General features: G+C 36.8%; 1 protein-coding gene across 3 annotated transcripts in view; it reads left to right on the top strand.

The window, feature by feature from the left end:
• The window catches only part of Dcc (DCC netrin 1 receptor), a 1,097,715-nt gene extending 1,082,209 nt beyond the window's left edge, over window positions 1–15,506 (top strand). For all 3 annotated transcript variants that reach the window (XM_046419457.2, XM_058571333.1, XM_058571334.1), the window contains exons 28-29: window positions 7,767–7,909; window positions 10,941–15,506. In XM_046419457.2, coding sequence (XP_046275413.1) covers window positions 7,767–7,909; window positions 10,941–11,030 — 233 coding nt within the window. In that variant the 3' untranslated portion in view covers window positions 11,031–15,506. The remainder of the gene's footprint in view (window positions 1–7,766; window positions 7,910–10,940) is intronic.
• The last annotated feature ends 7,698 nt before the right edge of the window (window positions 15,507–23,204 follow it).

The raw sequence follows: 23,204 nt of genomic DNA on the forward strand, positions 1-23,204 counted from the left end.
ATGCTTGACATTTGATCACGTGTGTGGATCTAGGCAAATGTGGCCACTCTCTTTTTAAAGGAGAGTATTACATAATGTTTCACATACATATTTTTTCTCTCTCCTATAGGAGGAAAAAAAACAAACAAAAATCTTGCAGGTGAGACGTGTAAATAACTCTATGACATGTTCTCCCAGATAACCTGAGCACAGACTAACTGCTTAATAATAAGCACAAATGGGAACTGTGCTTATTCACATGGAAACTGGACTGTGAGAGGCCATTCCCTTTGTCTAGTATCACAGAATGGGTGACAGACAAAGCAGGATGTGAACCCAGCCTTCTTTACAACCATCCGTTTTAATTTTATTCCAAAAGGCAAAGGAGGAGAAAATAAAGTCAGAAGTAGGTAGTGGAAAAAACAAGCACAGATGTGAAATTTAATATTGAAGATCAAAAGCCCTGCTACACATTGGCCCCTGATCCCACCCAAGTAAGTTAGTTCCCTGCATGCCTGCTGCATCCTAGTCTAATATTTCTCACCAACAAAAGCATTGGACTTGGGAGAAACTTCTGCAGGGAGATGCTAGCAGGAGTCTGCACCTGGCACTCATATATTATGTACCTAATGAGCAAATGAAATGTTTAATAACTGTACTGTGAAAATAAAGCTTAAAACAGTAAATTCCTACTGAGGCTGCTCATCTACCGCTGCTGTGCACCGCTGGCCCATCTCAGAATCCCAGCGTCATTTGTACTTGCCCCCTCGGTGGGTCCTGCTGAGGAAATAACATTAAAACCAAAGTGATGCTCACTTAATTAGTTGTACATCCATGTAAAAGCATTTATTTAGTGTATCACCATCCTGAGTTCCACCAAAGGGTTGCCTGAGGCGCTTTTCCAACATACACCCCAGGAACAGAGAGTTCTACAGTGGTTTCAGGAGAAGCATTTGTAAGTTTAGAATTTTCAATTAACCGTAGATCATTTAAACTCACAGAAATTTAGTATTGCCTATTTTTAGTTACACTTTCTATTGCTAGTTTAAAATAAAGAGAGCAAAGCCAGCTTAAGTGGTGTTATGGCTTTTCATTAATAATTTTAAGAAAAAAAGGATGGAACTTTTTTTTTCTAGAAAGCACTGGTTTAAAGCCCAATTATTGTCATTTATGCATTAAGCATTCACTTGGTAGATATTTTGGTTTCCTTTTTATCAACTCCTTTTTATCAATTAACCAAGTCTTCCTAAATCTTAAGGAGAGACAAGTCCAAATGTAAAGTTAGGAGCAGATAAAAGAGCTATATTTTCCTTCCTCTAACCATTTTACAGGTAATATCTTAAAGATCAAATAACCTTTAATCGTTATAGATATGAATAAATCAAGATTCAAAGAAATTAAACTATTGGGCCAACGTCACTTATCTGGTTTGGATGTGTTCCCCAAGGTCCATTTTTAAAAGTTTGATCCCCAGCCTGTGGAAGGTATGAAACATATAAGAGGTAGAACCTAGTAGGATACAGTTTTTAGGTCACTGGGGCTGTGCCTTTAAAAGGAATATGGGAACTCTCCTTGCTTCTTGGTTACCTTGCTTCTTGGTTACACACTCCTCTCACCATGATATATTGCCTTGCCACAGACCCAAATAAAATGGGTCCAATGGACTATGGACTGAAACCTCTGAAAACATGAGCTAATGTAAGCCTTTCTTCATTATAAGTTGGTTTATCTCAGGTGTCTGTTACAGTAACAAAAAGCTAACCAACACAGTCACAAAACCATGTAAGATGGCATTTCCCAAGTCCAAGGATAGCACCCTTCCTTGATATTCAGATATTTATCTGAGAATTTATTCTCTGTTTAGAATTCACAGAATTCTAAGGTATGAGACTGCCATAATAGAGGTAACCAAAAAATCTTTTGTGAAGATCAGCCTGATGTTCAGGGTAGAGAATCTTGTACCCTCTAAAACCTGACTGCAAACAGATGGAAGATTCTTCTAATTTCTGATCCAAGTTTCACTCCTCCTCTCACTTGTTGTCACCCTTAGGTTTGTTCACCTCCCTCGCCCAAAATGAGTTGGATTTTCTGGATCATGTCTTGGAATTCTGTCCTTGTAGTTGGGGAAAATTTCAGAGGTTCTTGACCATCCAGTTAAGATTATATTAAATTAGCAGCTCAGAGCCACGGTAGGGATGCTTTTGATTTTTATCATCCCTTTGATTTTGCTTTAAAGCATTGCTCAGAGAAGTTTGATGCATTCTCCTAGAAGTTTCATTGAAATTGTTCATGTTTAGGACCATTTTCAATCTCAGTGCAGTTCTCCGTAGTGAAGAAATAAATAAATATAAAGCCTTATGCCTGGATTTACCAACATGAGAAAAGCTGTAAAGAATTTTGCCTTTTCTTATCATTAAGGAATAGGAGTTTAACATACTGAAGTGATTTTTTTTCTAATTATTACTATACCTTTTAGTACTTCAGAAGGGTAGGATGGTGACTCTCCTTCAGTGTGTCAAACACCGTGGAGCTCACCAAAGGTTACAAACCCTGAGGCATATGGGGAACCACACCAAGCATGGATGAGGCCAGTGATCCAAGAAGACTGTTGTCTTATAAAGTAGCTTCTGAAAGCAGATAGTATCTGGTGAAGTATGCAAAGCCCCATCTGCAACAGCCGTGCAGTAGGGAGGAATGGACTCAGGGTGAATGGGTTCCCAATAATAGCTGTCCATCAACAGGTGAGAAGCAGAGGCAGCAAGATGGTCCCCAGTGTCCCCCTTCGGTTTAAGCAAAACTCACTAATCCAAATGCCGGATGATGTCACTGCTTTCTCACTTAAATATGTAGGACATGCCATAAAACTGGTCATTTTACATTAAAAAAATGTTTGTTTGGTTTGAATGATATAGAAGATGGAGTCAAAAGTTAGCCTTTGGGGAAGGCAGTTGTGAGGTTTCAGGTGCGAGGTGAAGAACTAAAATCATGTCTCTTAGCCCCCTAGAAGAATAGGAATCAAAGTAGAAAATGAAGACGGAAACCAATTACCCACAGTGAGCTGCAACAATATATACGAAAAGGAAAGAGCAAAACTTGGTGAGCTTGCAGGGAATCAGGCTTCACCAGTGTCCAGGCCTAAAATATCTGAGGTTTGGAGTAGAAAATGCTGAATCTCTGAAAATACCCAAGAGAATGGTATCTGTTTTGCTGAACAAGACGCTTTTCTGAAAATCTTTATTTTAATTTCTTTTTCTTCTTCATAACAGGGCAATTTTGAAACCAAAGTTGTCTAATTGGCTATTAATAAATTTCTCCTCGGAAACTTCCCTTATACTCTTTTCTTTAACTCCCTTTTCAGGAAAAAATGTTTAAGGCCATGGAGCACACCTGCTGATAATGAACTCTGAGAGACTGCTCACATTCTTTGTGTCTACTGGAATTTTATTGAAATGATTCTACCTTGATCTCTCAGTCTCCAGGAACCTCAGATTTCTCTTCTCCAAAATAAAGGGGAAGGTCACTACATGAGCTCTAGGGGCCCTTGAGGTGCCAACATTCTGAATGTCTGTGATTCTCTGAATAGTACATGAGAAAAGGCAGTCACTTGAGGTTTACACACCCCGTGTGGTCTTTGAGCTGAGACAGTCTTCAATCCCTTTTGCAAATCCCACAGTGTCTTTTAAAGAGTTCAAAACTCAATACAGTCTCAGTGTGTAGCTGTTGCCTGATCACTATAGAAAATCAGTCATAATGATCTTTTCTCTAATGGATTTGAGTTGAAGCACTCTGTAGGCATACGCATGTCTTCCCATAACAGTGAGAGAATGGCAAATACAGTATAATACACTGTCCATGTGTCTAGGATTCTGAGCAGAAAATATACCTAAGAATATATTTCTACAGTTCTAATGAAAGCCATCCCTAAGAATTCAATTACTTTACATGCAAAACTATGAGAAATTTGTAATAAATCATATAGAATTATATACAACAGATGGGTACATTCTCAAAGAATATTTTTTCTTATATGTTTCCTAGAACAAATTGGGCACTAGCCCTATTAGAATCTCATCCATAAGAAGCTGTGCCAATGCCATTTACTTTTTCCTTGTAGAACACATTTACTTTTTTTTCTTGGTAAATACTTATGTTACAGTGAGTTGATATTTGGTGTGTGTTAGAAACATTGCATATTTCTGGTTAAGAATTACACTGCAAATTTTTCAGAGGTCATTAAGTTCCTTAAATTTTTTTAAAACCCTAACAATTAACTCAGTAGATTTCATCATCAAGGGAGCCTTGATCAAAAATAGATACATATTTATATATGTATAATAGAAATAGAATATATATATATATTTTTATATATATATATATATATATATATATATATATATATATTTATTTATTTATATATTTATATATTTATATATACGGTGAAAACACAGCTGCTATGTTGACCTGAGAGAGGGATAAGCAGTGCTCCTGAAGGTGCTAAGAGGGACAGCTTTTGTGACAATACAACTAAATTCAGATTTAATCAGAACCTTATGAGCCTTTTAGAAGGATAAACAATTGTAATTCAAGTAACAAAACTCAAAATAGAAATTCAACAGATGCATTCTCAAGGTTAAACAGTATTCTTTTTTGAACTTCTAAACTTCATGGATTTTCTTAAACTTTGTGATTTCACTTAAATAACAATCTAAAACATTAATGTAAATTGTACACAGTGGAGCCCTTGGAGGACCATAGGATAGCTTAGCTCCACCTGAGATTTTAGCACCTGCCTTTATAGTCAGGTTCAAAATTAATATCACATCAGGAACACTGTTTGCAGTCAGAAGCTAAAGAGAAAAGGATGTAGAGATGTGAGAATCATGCTCATCTGTCCAAACCCAAAGAATGGACTGAGAGACAATATGCAAAAAAAGTAGGGCTTTACATTATTAAAGAGCTTGCAATATTGGGTGTCTGTGGGGAGCAGGCACACTCAAATGGGGTTCAATCAGTTTTTCATCCAGTATAACACAAGGTCCCTCCCCTAGTTCCTCATTGACTGAGTACTATTTTACTGTTGCCTGTTGGGTTATTTAAAGAAATATACCTTTAGTTGTTCTTACCTCCCTTTGTTCTCTTATAGCAGGAAAGTCTTGTTGGGGTGAATGCATTCTGACAGGTACACAGCTCTTACTTCTTTACCTAAGTTACTATTTCTTAACAGAGAGACTTCTATCTCTGTTGGTCGTGTGGTCCTGACCTCCTGTTTGTCAAGGGCTGTTCAAGTGCATGGATTTTAGATCTGCCACATCCATAGGTGATGGTGCTATTGTGTGAGTTAACTGCTTGTAACTTTCCATTCTGCTCCATTTCTCCTCCAGCTGCCTTTCTTACACCCCAGTTTTATGTTTGAGGCTAAATATTGTACTCCAAAAATTGAGCACAGGACATTCTATTTCTCGCAAAGATAAATATAATCAACAAGTAGTTTGTTCACATCCAGTGAAGAACAGCTGGCTTTGAAGTCTCTGTATAAATGAAGGTTTGTCTATCATTCAACTAGAGAATATTGGTAGTGAAAACTGAGCATACATGACAAACCCAAGATGATGTGGCATATGTTACCAAATTCACAAGGTGATTTTGTTTTAGCCCTCTAACCTCTTTTATTATATAAAACTAATAATGATAATTCAAACTGTACTATTATATTCATTTTACATTTAACATAAAATTTGGATTTTATGGCATAGAATGAGAACTACACTTTTTTTAAATGATGGCAAGCTTTATATTTATATATTTAAATAGCATTGTAATGAAAATAGTTGGTTCAGTATTGGAGATCATGGAAGCCCTCTTTTTACTTTTAAATTACAACTCAGCTAGGTATGGTGGCAGCATGTCTGTAATCCCAGCAGCTCTGGAATCTGAGGCAGGAGGGTAAGAAGTTCAAAGTCACCCTCGGCAATTTAGCAAGCCCCTAAGCAACTTGGCAAGACCCTGTCTCTGAACAAAATACAACAAAGGGCTGGGGGATGTTGCTCAGTGGTTAAGCACCCCTGGGCTCAATCCCTGGTACAAAAAAAAATTACAACTCAATTATAATAAACCATAATATAATAAAATAATAAACCCTCAAGTTAAATAGAATCTCTGGACTCGATTTCATGTTCATTTACTTGACTTCTCCAAAAAGCACATTTGGATGAGCTAGATCAACATATTAGTGATAAAACCTTCATTTGCTTAGTGGGGCTTATAACTTGGTGCAAAAGGGGCATGCCTGCCCCTTTCTAAATGCGTGAACTCCAGCAAGTTACTTGTCATCCTTGTATGTGAATTGGGAGTACTGATACTTAGGACTGTTCTGTTTGAGCAAGGTATTAGATATCACCTACTTTAAATTTACAATCTCATTTAATCCTCAAAAATAATTATTAACGTTCACATTTTACAGGTGGAAAACGACAGACCAAGGCAGGTTTAGTTAACCAACAATTAACAACTAGTACATAGCTGAGCTCTGCTGAGCAATCAACACAGACTTAATGGATTGGAAATCCCAGATTCTTTACTCCATTTGTAGACTTTTGATTCCTGATGTTTAAGAGTGAAAAGATATAAATGTGAAGAAGTTACCATATTAGGTCATCACATGGAAAAATGTGTTCATGTGACGCTTTTTCATTTACAGTGACTAATATCTAGCTAATCGCTAATTTATTAGATTATTTTCATCCTTTCTTTCCCAATAAACAAATTATCCTTATTTCTTTGATTGTGGATGCATTAACCTCTGGAATTTACTGACTAGAATGCTGTTTTCTGAAGTATATTCAAAACAACTTGTAGGCTAGGGGATCAAAATTTAGAACCCCATTAGAATCATTAGAATTAAAACATCATTATTGGTGATAGAAAATAATGAGGTAAACTTCTTTTCACATCTTACTCCTACAGTTTCTGCTGAATTCTTCATTATGATGTTAAAAATGACGAGAACTTCTTCGTCATGTGAGGTGTACTAGTTGATTCAATAGGGCTTTATAGAGTTTTGTTTCAAGCAATAGAGGCAAAGTTGTAGTACTGCTAGAAGCTAAGTAGGATTTATAAGACAAATGTCAAATGCGAAAAGAAAGGGTAGCCCTTATTTGTAGTAGACAGAATGTCATCCAATAGAAACTTGGCAGTTCCTCAAATGATGCTTATGAGCATTAGAATATCTTTTTATTGAAAGAAAACATATTGATTAGGACAAAATTATATGTCTTTTATTTTTTTTTCCAAAAGGAGACTAATAAGGAGATTCTTTTAGGTAGCCATGAAAGACTGTTATATACTGTAACATTGAATACTCATTTGTAAACCAGAAAAATCATGTCTGCTAAGCCTTTCATCCCCCTACACAATTTAGGGCTCATTTACTTGGTAAAGCACAGGCCCAAAGCTGAGACTTTGGGCATCCAGTGAATGCACCTGACACTTTATAGGACGTGATGAACAGTGCAGAGCTCCCAGGCAACTCTCCCTGCATGATTTGGAATCCACTTGAAATTACATATGACTAGTGGAGCTTCATCTGGAGAGGCCTAATCACAATCTGTCTTCCATTCAGTAAAAATAAAATGAGCCCATTCGTTGTGTCAGAATTAATCTCCACAATAGAGAATGAACAATAACCTAAAATCAATGCCACCCTACTGGGTTTGGTTTATGTGCTTGGGGGAACGTTCTTCAGAATCTTTCATACATTACTTCTCATCACTCTGTGTTTTCAATTTCAGGGCCTACTCTTCCCAAGACTCATGTTAAAACAGCCTCTCTTGGGCTGGCTGGAAAAGCAAGATCCCCTTTGCTTCCCGTGTCTGTGCCAACAGCCCCTGAAGTGTCTGAGGAGAGCCACAAACCAACTGAGGATCCAGCTAACGTAAGGGTGTTCTTCACATCCATGCCACATCAGGAAGAGTTGGACCCTATGGAAGCTGTGCAAAAAAACCAGTCTAAACCAGTCAGCACTCACTGTTGACCCAAGCAATCGATCCTATTGTTGCCTGTCTGCACTTGACATATGGAGAAAAAACTTTAAGAAAAACATATCAGGGATTAAGTGAAATCACACAAATATATTGATAGTTAGGAGCATACACAAACACACACACACACACACACACACACACTGGGATAAAATACCCTGGCATTTCTGGAAAGAAGCCTACATAATTATTCTTTAACATTACAAAGTAACAAAAAGCTGTATTTGAAGTTATCATATGTATTACTTCTGAAATTATTTTTAAAATAGCCTAGAATATAGAAATGAGAAGAAGAAAAAGCAAAATAAAAAAATAGAGAGTTTAACAAAGACAAATGGAGGGATGGAAATATTTAGAAAATAAGAGTGAAAGTTTCATTATTCAAGAAGGAAAAAAGTTTTAAGTAAAGAAGCCAAACAGTATTTAAATTAGAAATCTCAGAAGGAAAATCAGTGAATAGGACAAAAGTTTGAAATTTTGGGAGAAATAAACATTTCTCTCCAAAAATGTCCTATTAAGATTCAAAAAGGTGTTACCTAAAGACACTATTTAGAAAACTTTCCAGTGTTTCTGCATGGATTTCAAGAGAAAACATTTTTAAAAAGGCTAAGGAATTAGCATATCAGACATCTTAAATAATCAGGGAATTGAAAGAGGGTAAAAGATTTATAAACATTAAAATTCTATATTATTATTCTACTAGGAACTTTTTTAATCCTAGATTGTGAAATAAGAATTGATCAGCCACTTTCAACTAGCTTCTTTTTTTTTAATGCATGTGTGAAGATTTTTACAAAGTTTGCAAATAATATAATGATAAGGAAAATTATCATAATATCAAAGACTAAATCAGTCAAGGACAATTAGTCCTTTGTGAGCTATTCAACTATAAGTCTTCTTTAATAAAATCATGTTTTCTTTAAAATCTGATCATCAAAAAGAAAGGATCATTTCATTTAAATGAAGAATGATATATTTTTTTCTTGCTTTATTATTTTCAGTTTTACAAATAGTAAAGTGTTTCACCTATATAGAATCCAAGAAAGATGAAAGTGTATGTGTGTTTGAATAGTTGACAGAAGGATGTTATAGACTCAATGCACTGCTCTTAAAGAGACAAATGTAAAATAATCGAATGTTCTTTTGTCAGAATTTAGATGTTTCCTTCAATGTTTGTTTAGGTCTGACATTTGTGGCCATATCTCAAATCAACTCAAACTTCTAAATTTATGTTTCTCATTTCATAAGGATTAATGGTCAGGTGGCCCATTTTACATTTATTGTTAAATGAGGCAAATGATTTAGATCAGCAGTAAGCTATAGGAATACAGTGTGAGCCACATGTATAATTTAAACAAGGAGCCAACTAACAGGTGTAAAGATAGGTGAAATTTATTTTAATAATTGCTTTTATCTGATCCAAAATAATGTCACTTTGATATGCAATAAATATAAAAATTGTCAATAAAGAATTTTGCATGCTGTTTTTTATAAAATGTATTCAGAATCTGATGTATATTTTATAGGGAAAACACATTTCAATTTGTACTAGCTGCATTTCAGGATCCAATAGTTACATGTGACTAGTGATTTCTATTTTGTACAATTAGATCTAGGTAATTCTAGAAAAGTAGCCCAGACAACTAAAACATTTTTGAAAATGACTGAACAAGTCATCACCTGACTCCAACATTCCTCTTCAAATACCTTTATACAAGTACTGTTGGGCCCAACTGACTACTTTTCAATCCCTGTAAGCCCTTAAGAGCATGTGGCCAAGTCACTGACTGACCTTTGTTGGTTCAGTCATTTAATCAATTGAATGCACTAGCCAAGAATAATCAAGAAGGCCATGTTTATGTGCATCAAAATAAATTATATGGTGGCAAAGAAGGAAACTAATATTTGTTGGACACTTAACCACTGGACAGCACTGACTTATGGTCTGCTCCCAAATACTCACTGAAACAAGCTTCTTCTTCCCATTTGAAGAATAAAAAAATAAAAAAAAACTGACTCAAAAAAAAAGGAAGCACATGAAAAAGAATAGAATTCAAATCAACACCACAACCTCAGTGCTTTGGTCCCTTATCTCCCTATTTGGTTGACCATCAAAATGACATGGAGAAATTTTATTTTAAATATAAATTTCTACATCTATTCTATATATACTAAACCATTATTGAACCCTGAGTTCAGTAACCTGGGGATCTGTGATAAGTAAGACTCATATTTTATACTAATAACATGATATTCATGACTCACAGTGAATGAGAGATGGAAAGACTATAATTTCTAAGATTTCCACAGTCCAACATCTTCAAATCAGGTCACAAGAGTCCCTTCACACCTGTGCACAACACTGAGTCTGGTTTGGGGCATACATTTGTTTCCACACACAAACTAAGTCATGACCCCCAGGCTTCCGATTGGTGATGTCAAGACCTATTAAGCTCCCATACAAAACATAAACCTAGATTAGTACAAAGATTTTTTAAAAGCCAGTTTATGGACATCACATTCTGGACACTAGGACAGGCATGAAGCGTGTCACAGGATGCTCAGAATAACCCATGAAAGCAATGTCATTATCATCACTTTATAGATGAAGAAAACCATACCTCAGAGAATTTCATGAACTTGTCCAGGACTGTAAGGCTAGTGATTGGTGGAACTTGATTTAAAACAGGACATTTTTGACTATAGAACGTTTTCCTTGTCACAGGGATGGAGCCCATGAAACACCCAGCAGTCACTCATCACCACCTCTTTTCTTGCCAACATCTCCATTCAGTTAATATACTCCACAGGTAGCCAAAGATATTGGTCACGAGTCAGTCCTGAGAATACTGAGTGGCCAAATTAGCCACAAAAAGGAAAGTATCAACATTTAGTATTAACTCTCTGCTCTTCTTCTCTCTACAGGTGTATGAGCAGGATGATCTGAGCGAACAAATGGCAAGCTTGGAAGGGCTCATGAAGCAACTTAACGCCATCACAGGCTCGGCCTTCTAACATGCATTGCTGATTTGATGAGTGAATTTTCTGGGAACATTGCAGCATAACAATTACCCATAAACAGCACACCTATGTCCAAGAACTCTAACCGGTGTACAGGTCAACCATCAGGACCACGCAGTTAAGGAAGATCCTGAAGCAGTGCAGAAGGAGTAACCATCCTTCTTTCAGAGGCATCAAGAATTGCAGCGTAATGACCATGAGGTCCCTCAACAAAAGAAAAGATGCATCTTCACTGCAGAGTCAAATCTTGAGCTGCTAGATTATTCCTGGCTCTTTGCCAGTACAAGTGACCACACTGTCGTAACTAACGCCTATATTTTCCTTCATCAAGGCCTGTGGTTTTTAAGTGTAGGTCTAGTCTTAATGCAAGTGCATTATTTAAGCCTGTATCATACCATGGCAAATCAGTGCAAGCTCACTTTTTTATTTTCAACTTCAAAGTACAAAGCACCCATGGAAATTCTCTCACTCCATAGCACCAAAGGATTGGATGATTTCCTGACAGCACAAAAAGTAAATAGGTAAACAAGCAAAAGGCAGTGAATGCTTGTTTGTAGTTCAGTCTTGCACAAGTGGTGGATATTAGCAAGGGGCTGTAAAATTCACCAGTTTGAACGAGTAATTGTAAATCCACCCTTGGTTAACATTTGTGTCTGGAGTACAGGAACACAACAATCTGCAACCAATGGCATCCTGACAATAGTCACACATTTCCAGAAAGAGGATAGAATATGCAATCTTCTCAGACACATGGTAATTATGTGCTTAAGCTTGTAATAGGACACTTTTCAATTTGGGTGGCTTTTGTGCCATACCACACTGTGATGATATTTCAAAACATCACCAAGACCATCTTCTTCGGAAATCTGGCCAGGAGAGTTCCCCCTGCCTCTTGGTCCCCATCCCTTCCTGATTTCTCCTTGGCAACCATCCTTGGGCAGAGTGACCAGTTTCATATATTGCATGGCCTCCTAGCCAGTGTCTCCTGTGTCCCCTATAGGAATGCTCTCAGACCTTCTGAGAACAGCCCCTGAGGAAGGGAAGGAACAAAAGAGGCAGTTTCCAAGAGGACCTTCTCTCTTGAGGAATGCCAGTTCCACCTGCAACATTCTCACTGACACACCAGGCAGCACTGACCAAGGTGACCACATACCCTGTTGCCAAGGAAACCTTCTCTACCATGCATGTGCCAGAGTCAGGGAGGAGCAGAGGGGTAGGTGCCACTCGACACTTCTGACACATCATAAATCCAGTGGATACTTTACAAAAAGCATCTTAAACGGTGGGCTAGAATTCGTAACTTCTATTGCCATGCTATCTACAGTTGGGAACTAGCTAAAATTAAGAACATTTTTGTGGGCACTCTTTTAGTTTTTGAATTTTCAGCTGCATTTGGAGTTAATCCCTGTTTATGCAGCTGAGTTGCCAAAAGGGAGCTAGTTTGCATATTTATCAGTTAGGTGACTTGAAAACCCAATGAGAGAGTTTCAGCTGAATTATTCCTTTCAGCTCTGCCTTTGATTTCAAGCTTGAGTAGGTCATAATTTTAAAAGAGCATGGAAAGGATAGGATCTTTACAACCTAATAGCTCCTTTTATTAGGTGGGTAATTATATATGAATCCCTGAATGAAATATTTTGAGCAAAATGGCACTGTAACAGAAGTAATAATTCAGATTATTTTTTTACAGTTTTATGTCGGGAAGGAAATCTGATGTCAAAGAGAGGGCTTGTTCAAATGGTTCATTAGAAAGTCTGGTCCGTTTGCAAAATTGTTCCTTCAACAAGAGTGCTTGTTCAATTTACTAAGATTTTCTGGAAGTCCTTTGGAAGAACTGGGTGATGTTATTCCATTGGACATATTACTCTTGTTCAATATCTGGGCACTGAGGGGGACAACCCTCCACTGACCCGAAATAAGGCATTTCCTAAAATAATATTGAATGCTTCAGAAATAATCCATTGCACCAAAAATAAATTAATTAGGTTAGCCTGACCTTCTCAAGGCCTGAGAATGACCTCCCCTTTCTAATATTCACAAACAAGGAATGTTCTTTGACAGCATTTGATACTCATGAGGGTCTTCCCCATGCTCCATTTGGAGTAGGTCATAAATCTCAGATTTCAGGAATTAAGTTTCAGCTTCAGACTGCTCTGTAGAATGTAGTTGGACAATCAAGAGAACAAGCAATTTCAGAAAATTCTAGACCCTTCTAGTCTAAGTCAATACTTTTTTAGGAAGTGAAATCTTTTTAAAAATCCATTAAAAGAATAAGCTATCTGTCTTTGACGGGAATTATATTTATGCCACAAGCTCTTGAAATTTTCTTCATTAAACAAATACATTGGCTTGTTAGCTCCTGACATTCCTAGTAAGTCCAACTGCCCTGCCTTGAATGTGAATGAAGATCCAATTAAATAGCCTAAGAAGGTTTGAGTGTCATTACCTAGTGGTTTTCACATGCAAGGTATTCACCATGAATGATTTCTTTATGATTCTGTCACTAGCCCCTCAAATGGTTCACATGTATACATCAAACCTGTCCAAATCTTAAGGTAACTCTTTAATTCCCAATTCTCCTAATTTCTTGACAAGAAAGACTCTGAATACTGTGAGGTGGCCTCTATTTTGCTCCTTCTCCTACTCTGGGTCTGGCTCATGGCTTGCAGGCTCCTTAAGCTCATAAATCTCTCTGACTCCCATTGGGCAAAGCTTGACAGCCAACCAGCAGCTCTGCCACCGGGACTTATTTCTCCCCAAGAAAGAAGAAAATCAAACTTGGCAGAGCACACTCAGGCCTCCCCTCCCCTGTGCAGAACTGTCAGGCAAGAGTCTCCCCTTGAAAAAGCTTGGTAGCTTTCTTTGTATTTCATTCTGATAAGAAAGCTATTTTCACTCCTCTGAAATTTTCTGCATTTGTTGAACTTACAAATGCAGATGGCTCCAAATGTGCACAGAATATTTGTGTGATGTTCTAGCCAAAAATTAAATATTTCTTAGTGATTCATATTTAATCAGAAACCAGTCATAGCAGTCCTTTGTGCAACAAACCTATAAGCTTCCAGAATATTTAAATAATGTGACTTTGTATTTTGGTATGATAAAATGCACACTCAGTTGAACAACCTGGGAAAAACAATGATATGAGGTGGATTTATTGAGATTTTCATTCAGGGGTTGGATATAGCACTAGGTTCTTTGAATAAGAATTGTTTAAAATGAGGTGGATGATCAGTCCCCTGCCTTGGTAGCAACCCAGAAACATTAGAGTGAAGTTCCAGACAATATTCTGAAACTCTAATTTGGCATTCATTGGCTTTTATCATAAAGATTCTCCTTAGTACAGGTCTTTCTGGAAGCCAACATAGTCAATGCTAGAAGATGGTTGCTGAAACTTATCCACCTTTGGAAACTTCTGTTGACCTTATTTAAATAAGCACCTTAGAATCACCTCCAAATATAACAGAGCATCTCAGACATGGTAGTTAGACTGTAATTCCATGGAAAGTTTACTTTTAAGAGATCATCTGAAATGTTTTAGAAAAAATTTTATCCCAGATCCAGACTTCTTGTGGTTATAGAATGCCCCTTTCCAGCCCATGAAGAAAGGAAAATAGAAAAGTTCCTGAGTATTAGGTGTATTTAAAGAACAGAGAATCATCTGAACTTTAAAATAGGCTTGGAGCAGAGCAGCCTTCCCTTCCCCATCACCCACAGGCTGTCCAGAGGGCCAGGGTTAGTATCTCAGCCTGTTCAGCATCAAATAAGATACAGAGACCAGAACATTGCAGAGGGAAGGAGCAATCACACACTCAAATTGACATCCTCTCTCTTTTTAAAAATCACAAGCAAAATTTTACCCATCATTTGCATTTATCTAGCGACTTTCACAGACCATTGTAGAGAAAAGCTTTCCACTTGATTCCACTTGTGTTTTAAATGTATTGGATACTTTGGAAACTCGCACATGTGTGTTTCCTATTCTATCCCATTGAAAAATACATGCACCCACCCTTCAATGTACCTTGCCATCAAAATACCTGCTTTCAGAAAGAACGGATTCTGAAATGAAATGCCTGAGTATTTCCTGGTCAGTGATCAGATAGGAGACCAACTACTATGCTCATAGCAGCAAGTACTACTTCCTATTTGATGTGGTCCCTCCATTGCTCCAATTGAATAACATTCCTTGGCAGACTTCCAGTTGCACTCACTGAAGGATTTTTTTCTCTTGCTCTCAGTAGAGAGCCTTTGTACATTGTCATCCTGTGATTTTTCTGTTGGTATGAGAGCAACAGCAAAGCTCTACAAGATGTCATAAACACAGAGGCATGGGCCAAGGGATCTCACTGTGTGCTGAGTGTGTATTTTCAGATGCAAGAAAGGAATGTGGGAGAAGAGGAGAAATGCTGTTTTTTATTATTGTAGGGTAAACCTGACAATTCTGAACTTTGTGAATTGTCAGTTTGTTTGGGGGAAGGGTGGGTGGGTATGGGGCGTCCTTTTTATAAGTAATATTTAATTTATTATTTAGAGTGGCTTCTTTTTGGATAATTTATGATAAAAAAAAAACACAAAGGGAGATCTGGTTGGAATATAGATACGGCTGTTAAAGCTGCAGTGATCCATATCTCAGAGGGACCACTTGGGAAATGAATTGTCCATTGCTGAGTATGAGAAGATGTCCAGTCCAGGCAAAGCCTTCACTGAAGGTCCATCATCAGCGCCTTCTCCCTTTCTAGGGCTGTTCAGAGACCATAACACCAAACCTAAAGTAATTCTGATAGCATTTCGCAGATCAGTGCTATTCACATTCTCAAAGGGCTTTGCAATTCAAGTGAATTTTAGTGTGATAGTGATAAGTTTATTTGGTAGAAATGGGTATACTACAGCTTTAACTAGCCTTAGTGGAAGAAGAAATTTTTTGTTGTTACAAAATACCTTTTTTGAAAAAAGAAGGTATTTTGAGCCTATGAAGAATTTCTTTAAATTGTCAGACTCTAGCATTGTTAACCAAATTAGACTAGTGATTGCAATATTTAAGTGTAAATCTTGTTCTATGAGAAAGGAAACTTGCTTACAGTTTAAAACAATGACTGTTTCTACACACGATCTTGTATACTACTACACAAGGAAAAGGGGGTTTTGTAATCACTGTAGAACAGTCTCATATTCATTTTTTATAGAAATGTTATTCCAATGGTGCATTTTTTGTTTAATAAATAAAGTTTTGATACAAAGTTCTTCCTTCAAATTATTTATGATACTTTGATACGCAACCAACGCCCAACCAACAGTCTGTGTTCATCCTGAGAATACATCTGCCTTTTATTCACATCTGTGGTAGAAACCCTCAGCACTCTGCCATATCCCCTTGGACCCTCCTATTATTTTCCTGCATACTCCCTCTTTGTTTTCCAACCCAGCCATCAATATCCACTTCTTCTTTATTGCAGAACTGCCTCAGGCTGCCCAAACTTACTTTGTGTGCCTGCACTAAAGACCTGGAAATGTCTGATTCCCACCTTATCAAGCGTTGAAATGGTTCCACCCCTTTACTCCCGCGCAGTGACCCCACTTGTCTCCAGAGTTCCACAGAAGGACTGAGCCAAAGGAGACACTGCTGCACACTATTGCACCCATGACAGTACACCCTGACTTGGCACACACCCCTTTCCTTTCCCACCAGCTTCTTACCCTAATGGTTTCAACTGGGAGCACTTCATATTAAATCACTTGGACACACACTTCATGGCAGGGTTGGCTTCTGGAGAATTCACCCATTTCAACACACCAACACTAAATCAATAAAATACTCTATATACCCAGGTAATTTGTTCTCATTGTGTCAACAGAAGACCATGGGATGACACTTGTTGAATTACATATAGCTAAAAGCTCTGAAGGGTTAAGTGGACAGGTGACCTATTTTTAAAAGGAAGTCATATATTAATAACATTTTAATTAACTCCTCTGGGCAAGCAGAGAACTACTCAGTAAGTTCTTGTTTGAAGGGTCATATGTACCTTTCTTCAAGCCAATATCATTCCATCTAAAAATGTACTAAAAAAATCACCAAAGATGTGGAGAAACCAGAACCCCTGTTCATTGCTGCTGGGAATGTCAAATGGTGCCATCACTATGGAAAGCAATATGGCAGGTCTGGGTTTAAAACCTATGAAACATATGATCTTGCAACATTGTCTCTGGGCAGGCACCAAAAATAAGTGAAAGCAGAGACTCAAACAGGAGTTTGCACAGCACTGTTCCTAGGAGCATGGCTCACAGGAGCCCAAAAAAAGGCCCCTAGATAGAATGAAGATAACAAAATGTGGTACATTAATACAATCCAATATTATTTAGCATTTAAAAAATCTTAAGAATAAGTTCTCACTTTGAAGATCTTGTGTTTAGTAAAATAAGCCAGTCATAAAAGACAATATTGTATGATTCTGTTTATGGGAGAAGTTTAGAGTAATCCAATTCATAGAGACAGAAAATAAAATGGGGGCTCCCAGAGGCTGGCAGTAGGAGGCACAGAACAGTAATTGCTTAATAAGTACAGAGGGTCAGTTTAGAAGATGAAAAAGTTTTGTATTTGGATGGTGGCAATGGCACACAAAAACGTAAATGTATTCTATGCTACTGTACAGTACACTTTTAAATGTTAAAATGATAAATTTTATGATGTCTCTATTTTTATCACAATTTCCAAAGAAAGTCCGGAAGAGGATATTCCAGAAGCATTATCTATAAATGCTAATATTTATTCTAAGACTCTTAAACATAAATATGCAATAGCAAACATATTAAAGGAAATTTGTATGCAATAAATAGAAGCCACCCATAAATCATAGTTGTCTTAATCTCAGACATAAAGTATGTGACTATATTCAATTTATGCAATCATCCCTTAAGGAAGAATTGTGTGCTACCACAAAAGTGAATCAAAGATTTCCATGGGAAACTGGTTATTTAAATTAAAAAAAAATAAATGCATTTCTGGTGGCTGGTCTAGAGAAGAGAAAGTTAAGGAAGGGATAGGCTACTTTCTCCAATGCAGGTACTTTTATGAAAAAGATTTTGGAGTGGTCTAAGAATAAAATGCTCTATAATGAAGAGAGAAAGTTGAACACATTATTATAAATATTGTCAATTTTAATAGATCTAAAAGAAATCAAAGAGGTCCACCCAGATCTGGAACCCAATAGGATTGGCACTATCTCTTTTCCATGGAAATTTACCCCCTTAATTATTCATTTATTTTGACATGTTTCAAAGGTGTATCTGAAGTTAACAATTCGCTGTGATTTCTTTCCTATGATTTCTTTCCCTCAATTTGCCCATACTTTATTCTTTCCTCCAAACATTCTTCATATCCTCCCAGGTTGACCATCTTTTCATAAAGTTAAATCTGTTTTTCGCTGCCTCCTGTAGTGGTTTTGAAATCTCTATTATATTTTTAATTTCCTCACAGTTCTTCCTTTTCCCACTCATTTCATCAGGACTTTTTCTCCCCTTTTGTTATCTTTTCATGATATTCCAATTCTGTTTCATGAGGTTGATGCTTCTTCATAGCTTTAAAAATTACCAAGTAATTTTTTCCTATAAAACCATCTGAAGGTTTTGTAAAGGAATTGTGCTGGAGCCCACTAGGTCTCAGGACTTCAGCCTATTATTTTTAGTTTGAAGTCATCTTAAATGAAGGGAAATCGATTCAGGTGTGCCAAGCCCCGGTGCATCCAAATTTTTCTCAGCCCCATTTTAATGACCTCTCTTGTTGTGTGACCTCTTAGGAGCCACAACCTGGCAGTCAGTTACCAAAAAAAGGTCCCAGCAAAGTTTCCAGTACCTCCCTGGCTTTCACCCAGTGCAACTTAGGTGAATCAGGGGAAGGGTCTACCTTTGCTCTCCCTGGCTCTCCAATTCATAGGTATGCGGGAAGGCTTAAAGCTTAAAGACCACACAAAAGCCAGATCTCTTCCTTTCTCTAGCTCCACCTACAGTGCCATCAAGATGAGAAATGTACCCAAGATCACTGTCCCTTCTTACTCTTTCTTCCTAGTTCTGCTCTGAAAATTTATAGCAACCACGTGAACGTAGTGGCGGAGGGAGAAAGGCGAGGGAGGGAAAAGTAATTCTGCTGAGTTCCTGATTTCCAAGGCAGCCTAGATTTGAATTGGTAGGAACTCTGCAGTTGAAGGCCATTTTTGCATAAGAATCACTGGCAACATGCCAAGGAAGGTCCATCCTCTGTTCCTTAAAATTCCATTTGCTTTATAATTAGGGGGAAAAAAAATCCAGCAATGGAATGTTTTTTTGTGTTTTTTTTTTTCTGGATTTTACAGAAAAGTCCTGCTTTTCAGCAATGATTTTTTCCACCTCCTTCCATCTCCCTCTTCTTCTGACTTTTGATCCATAGATACTTTCACAGGAACTTGAGATGACTGTATTAAAGAGCAATTTTGAAAGAACCATTGTGATTGTCACATACTGGATACTTTTGGAAGCACTTAACGTTACCATAACATTTATTTTCCTAAATATAAGCTTACACTATTTTAATATACCAATTTTTCATCGTCTGATATTCTTTTTTCTTTCATTTGTAACTAAACTTCTTCACTCTCCTTAACTTTAGAAATTCATAATTTGATACAATAAATACTAAGGCAATTATTCCTGAGATAACCCGAATGTTCTCATTAGTAGCTCAAAAGATTTCTTGAAATAAATAACAGAAGTAATTTCTCCAAGATTCCTTTCAGGTTTTAATTAACATTCTTCTTTATAAATTAATGGCAGTCCTCTAATTTCCCTGTCTTTGCTAATATCTGTACTGGCTCTTTATGTAAGTTTGACAAAATACCCGATAGTAGAACAATTTTTCACCTTCTTAATATTTCTTAAGGACTTAATTCTGGTATGATTCTTTGAGTCTGTAGTGGATTCCCTGAGCTACTTTGCTTTTCTTTTTATTCAAGCTAAAATTATTCTTTGGTGTGGTGCTCTCCTAACAATAGTAGCATTTCAATTGTGCAGATGTGACTCATTAGTCTTAGATTATTCTTATTTCTTCCCTGAATAGGATGTTTCAAAAAATTAACTGTAGCATGTACTTCATAAGGATGTTGTGGGCTTAAATTTAGATTAGACAATGTACATAAAACCCTTATTATAATTTCTGGTTCTTGGCAAAAGCCTTAATGAATTCTGCTTCTGTTCTTTCACTCTCTGCACTCTATCTTTCCCTTGACGTTTATGAATCCTTTCATACATTTTTTTAAAAATACAGATGGGAATTTAGTAAAACTGGCCTGGGTGTGGTACCAACCAAAGGAATAATTTATAGTACATGTATACATTAAAGAAAGCATATTTGCATAGGATAATACTATCATAAAATACTTTTGCTTTTTAAGTGTATCTAACCAGTATACATTTAATGCCTGTCAGTCACACATGAGGACCAATGCTAAAGTTAACAATGAACTAAAGGATAAACCCTACCTCTTATACATTTATACACAGCACAAATATATGCATGCATATATGTAATGACTGTAGTTCAAATGAGAGATACTTTAAGACAAGTAAAAATAAAATTCTATTATAGTCTACAGCATCAAAATAAGGTTAATAGAAGTCTCATGGGGAGGGTGGCATTCAGAAAAGAGGTTTAAATAAAAATAAGATTAAAATATTTAGAGATGGAAAGAACATTCAGATTAAAAGTTACATGAACAGCCAGGCATGGTGACACATGTCTGTAATCCCAGCATTTGGGAGGCTGAGGCAGGAGTATTGCAAGTTCAAAGCCAGCCTCAGCAACCGCGAGGCGCTAAACAACTCAAGTGAGACCCTGTCTTTAATAAAATACAAAAATGGGCTGGCTATGTGGCTCAGAGTTTGAGTGCCCCTGAGTTCAACCCCTGGTACCTTTCCCCACCAAAAATAAAATAAAAAATAAAAGTTACATGAACAAAAATAAAAAGGTTAGAATTGAAAGGACATGTATCAAAATTAAGCATTTCAGGGTGGTTTTGAAGAAGTATATTGGGAAATGAAACTACAATTTGCCAAATAAATCAGTGGAGGCTTTGTAATGATGATCCCAAACACTGAATTGAATTCTGTTAGTAATAGGGAAACATCAGATATGAAGGTTTTGCTCTTCAATGTACCAGCGACCAAGCCGATAACTGAAAAAGCAACAGTGATCAATGTGGACTTCATCTCTGTCCTTGCGGGGCTTGATCATCTACTTGTGGAGTCAAAAAACAGATTAACAGGTCAATGCCATAATTATAATTGTAATGAGGGTCATAAACTAAGATTGTGATTTGGAAATATTTTACCTTCAGAAATTATTCACCATTATCAACTGGAGAATGAAGTCACTTAATAGAAAGACTTCTTAACATGACTGACAGGAAAACAGAAACCAGAGGATACAAAGGAGTCATTCATTTGAATTGTAGTGCCAAGGTTTACATTCAAGACTCTGAGAATCTTTTTTTCTTTGTATATTAGAGTCTCATGATCTCCTTCACTGACTTGGTCTCACTCTACAACTTCTGTTTTAGGGTCACCTTTCTCTTGTCCATGACAAGCCTGTCATTGCAGATCCAATGACTCTCAGCTCAATGTCACACATGCCCAATGAGAACATGCTAGAGTAATGGATTTCTATCATCCCTGATCTCTCTTTGAACTTTACACCTCTATCAAGAGGTGTAAGGACCTTCCAAACTGACCTCTTAATATTTTATTTGTCCCAGCAAGCCCCTGCTGTCTGATGTACCCTATTTTGTCCAACAGAAAGTTTCTGCTTCCTTTTCAGGACTAGTGAAAATTCTTAAGTCATAACTTAGATATCTCAGGAATGTGCATATTATGTCAGTATTATCATTTTTCCTGAGGCATTGAAACTAGTGAGTCAATGGCTACAAAGCCATGGGGTATCAAGATTTAAAGATAACAGAAGCTTTATTAATTAGATATTTACAAAAATAGCATGCTATATATCAATTTTATATGTGTGTGCATGCACATGCATGCATATATGTATTAACAACAAATCTATTTGTAGAGCATGAATTTCAAATGGTGAAAAAATTATTAAAGGTGTATAAAAGCTACCATGTGTATTCTTGTTTTCTGTATAAGAATAATTCAAGATTAATATGAAAGTTACAATACACTTATCCCTACCAAAAAAAAAATGATTAATGAAAACTAAAGAAGTATGTGTCGATTCAATGGTGGTCAAGAAATGAAAATAAGGTAGGTGTTTAAAACATATTTTGGAGATAAAAACAAACATTTTTGCAGACGGATTGGATGGAAGTGGGTTTTTGGTAAAAGTCTTTCAGCTGATACTACCAATGTCGGTGGTGCAGTAGTCTGGTAGAGGAACGGTATTGGGTATGTATGGAAGGAAGGAGTGTAATTTTTAAAGAGTCTTGTGTGATCTCGGACACAAACAATATGCAGTTAAATATTTGAATCTGATAAAATAAGAAATGTCTGGATTAAAAATGTAAATTTAGAAACTGCCAGCATATGAACACCATCTAAAGTCAGGAACGTATGGAGAGAGAGGAGGTAGGGAGTTGGGCCAGAAAATGAGCACTGAGAGAATCCAGAATATAGATTCTTGGGCAGACAGAAAGAAACCAGATGAACAAGCTTAGAAAGGATGGCCAAAGACAGGAAAAATCAGGAATTTCCTACAGTAGGAAAAATAACAGGAAAAACATTGATTTGGCGAAGAAAGATTGAAAAAGAGTGTTGGAGAAGGAGGGAGAACTCAGAAGTATTAAGAAATTGGTAAGACAAAGATAAAACACCATGTACTGAATTTGTCAATTTGTTCTCTTGAGTGAATTTATCAATGTGCAGAACCCTGATTGGGACCCATGTCTCTTGGTTTTCCTGGGATTGTTACAGGTAAGGCATCATGCCCCAGTGTATTATACTTAGAATAGTGGTTAGTATCTACTTTCTCTTTTCAAAGTGTTCTCATTTGAATGGAAATATATATGGTCATACTAGTACTGACTATTTCAAAGCAAGAACGGTTACAATAGAGGACTGGGAACAGAAGCCAGATTAGAATGAATCAAAGATGATTTGGGAAGTTTTAAAATAAATGTAGTGCATATT

This window comes from Marmota monax, unplaced genomic scaffold (assembly GCF_021218885.2).
Source record: "Marmota monax isolate L192 unplaced genomic scaffold, Marmota_monax_Labrador192_F-V1.1 WCK01_AAM20220418_F8-fsc00088, whole genome shotgun sequence".
Lineage (NCBI taxonomy): Eukaryota > Metazoa > Chordata > Mammalia > Rodentia > Sciuridae > Marmota > Marmota monax.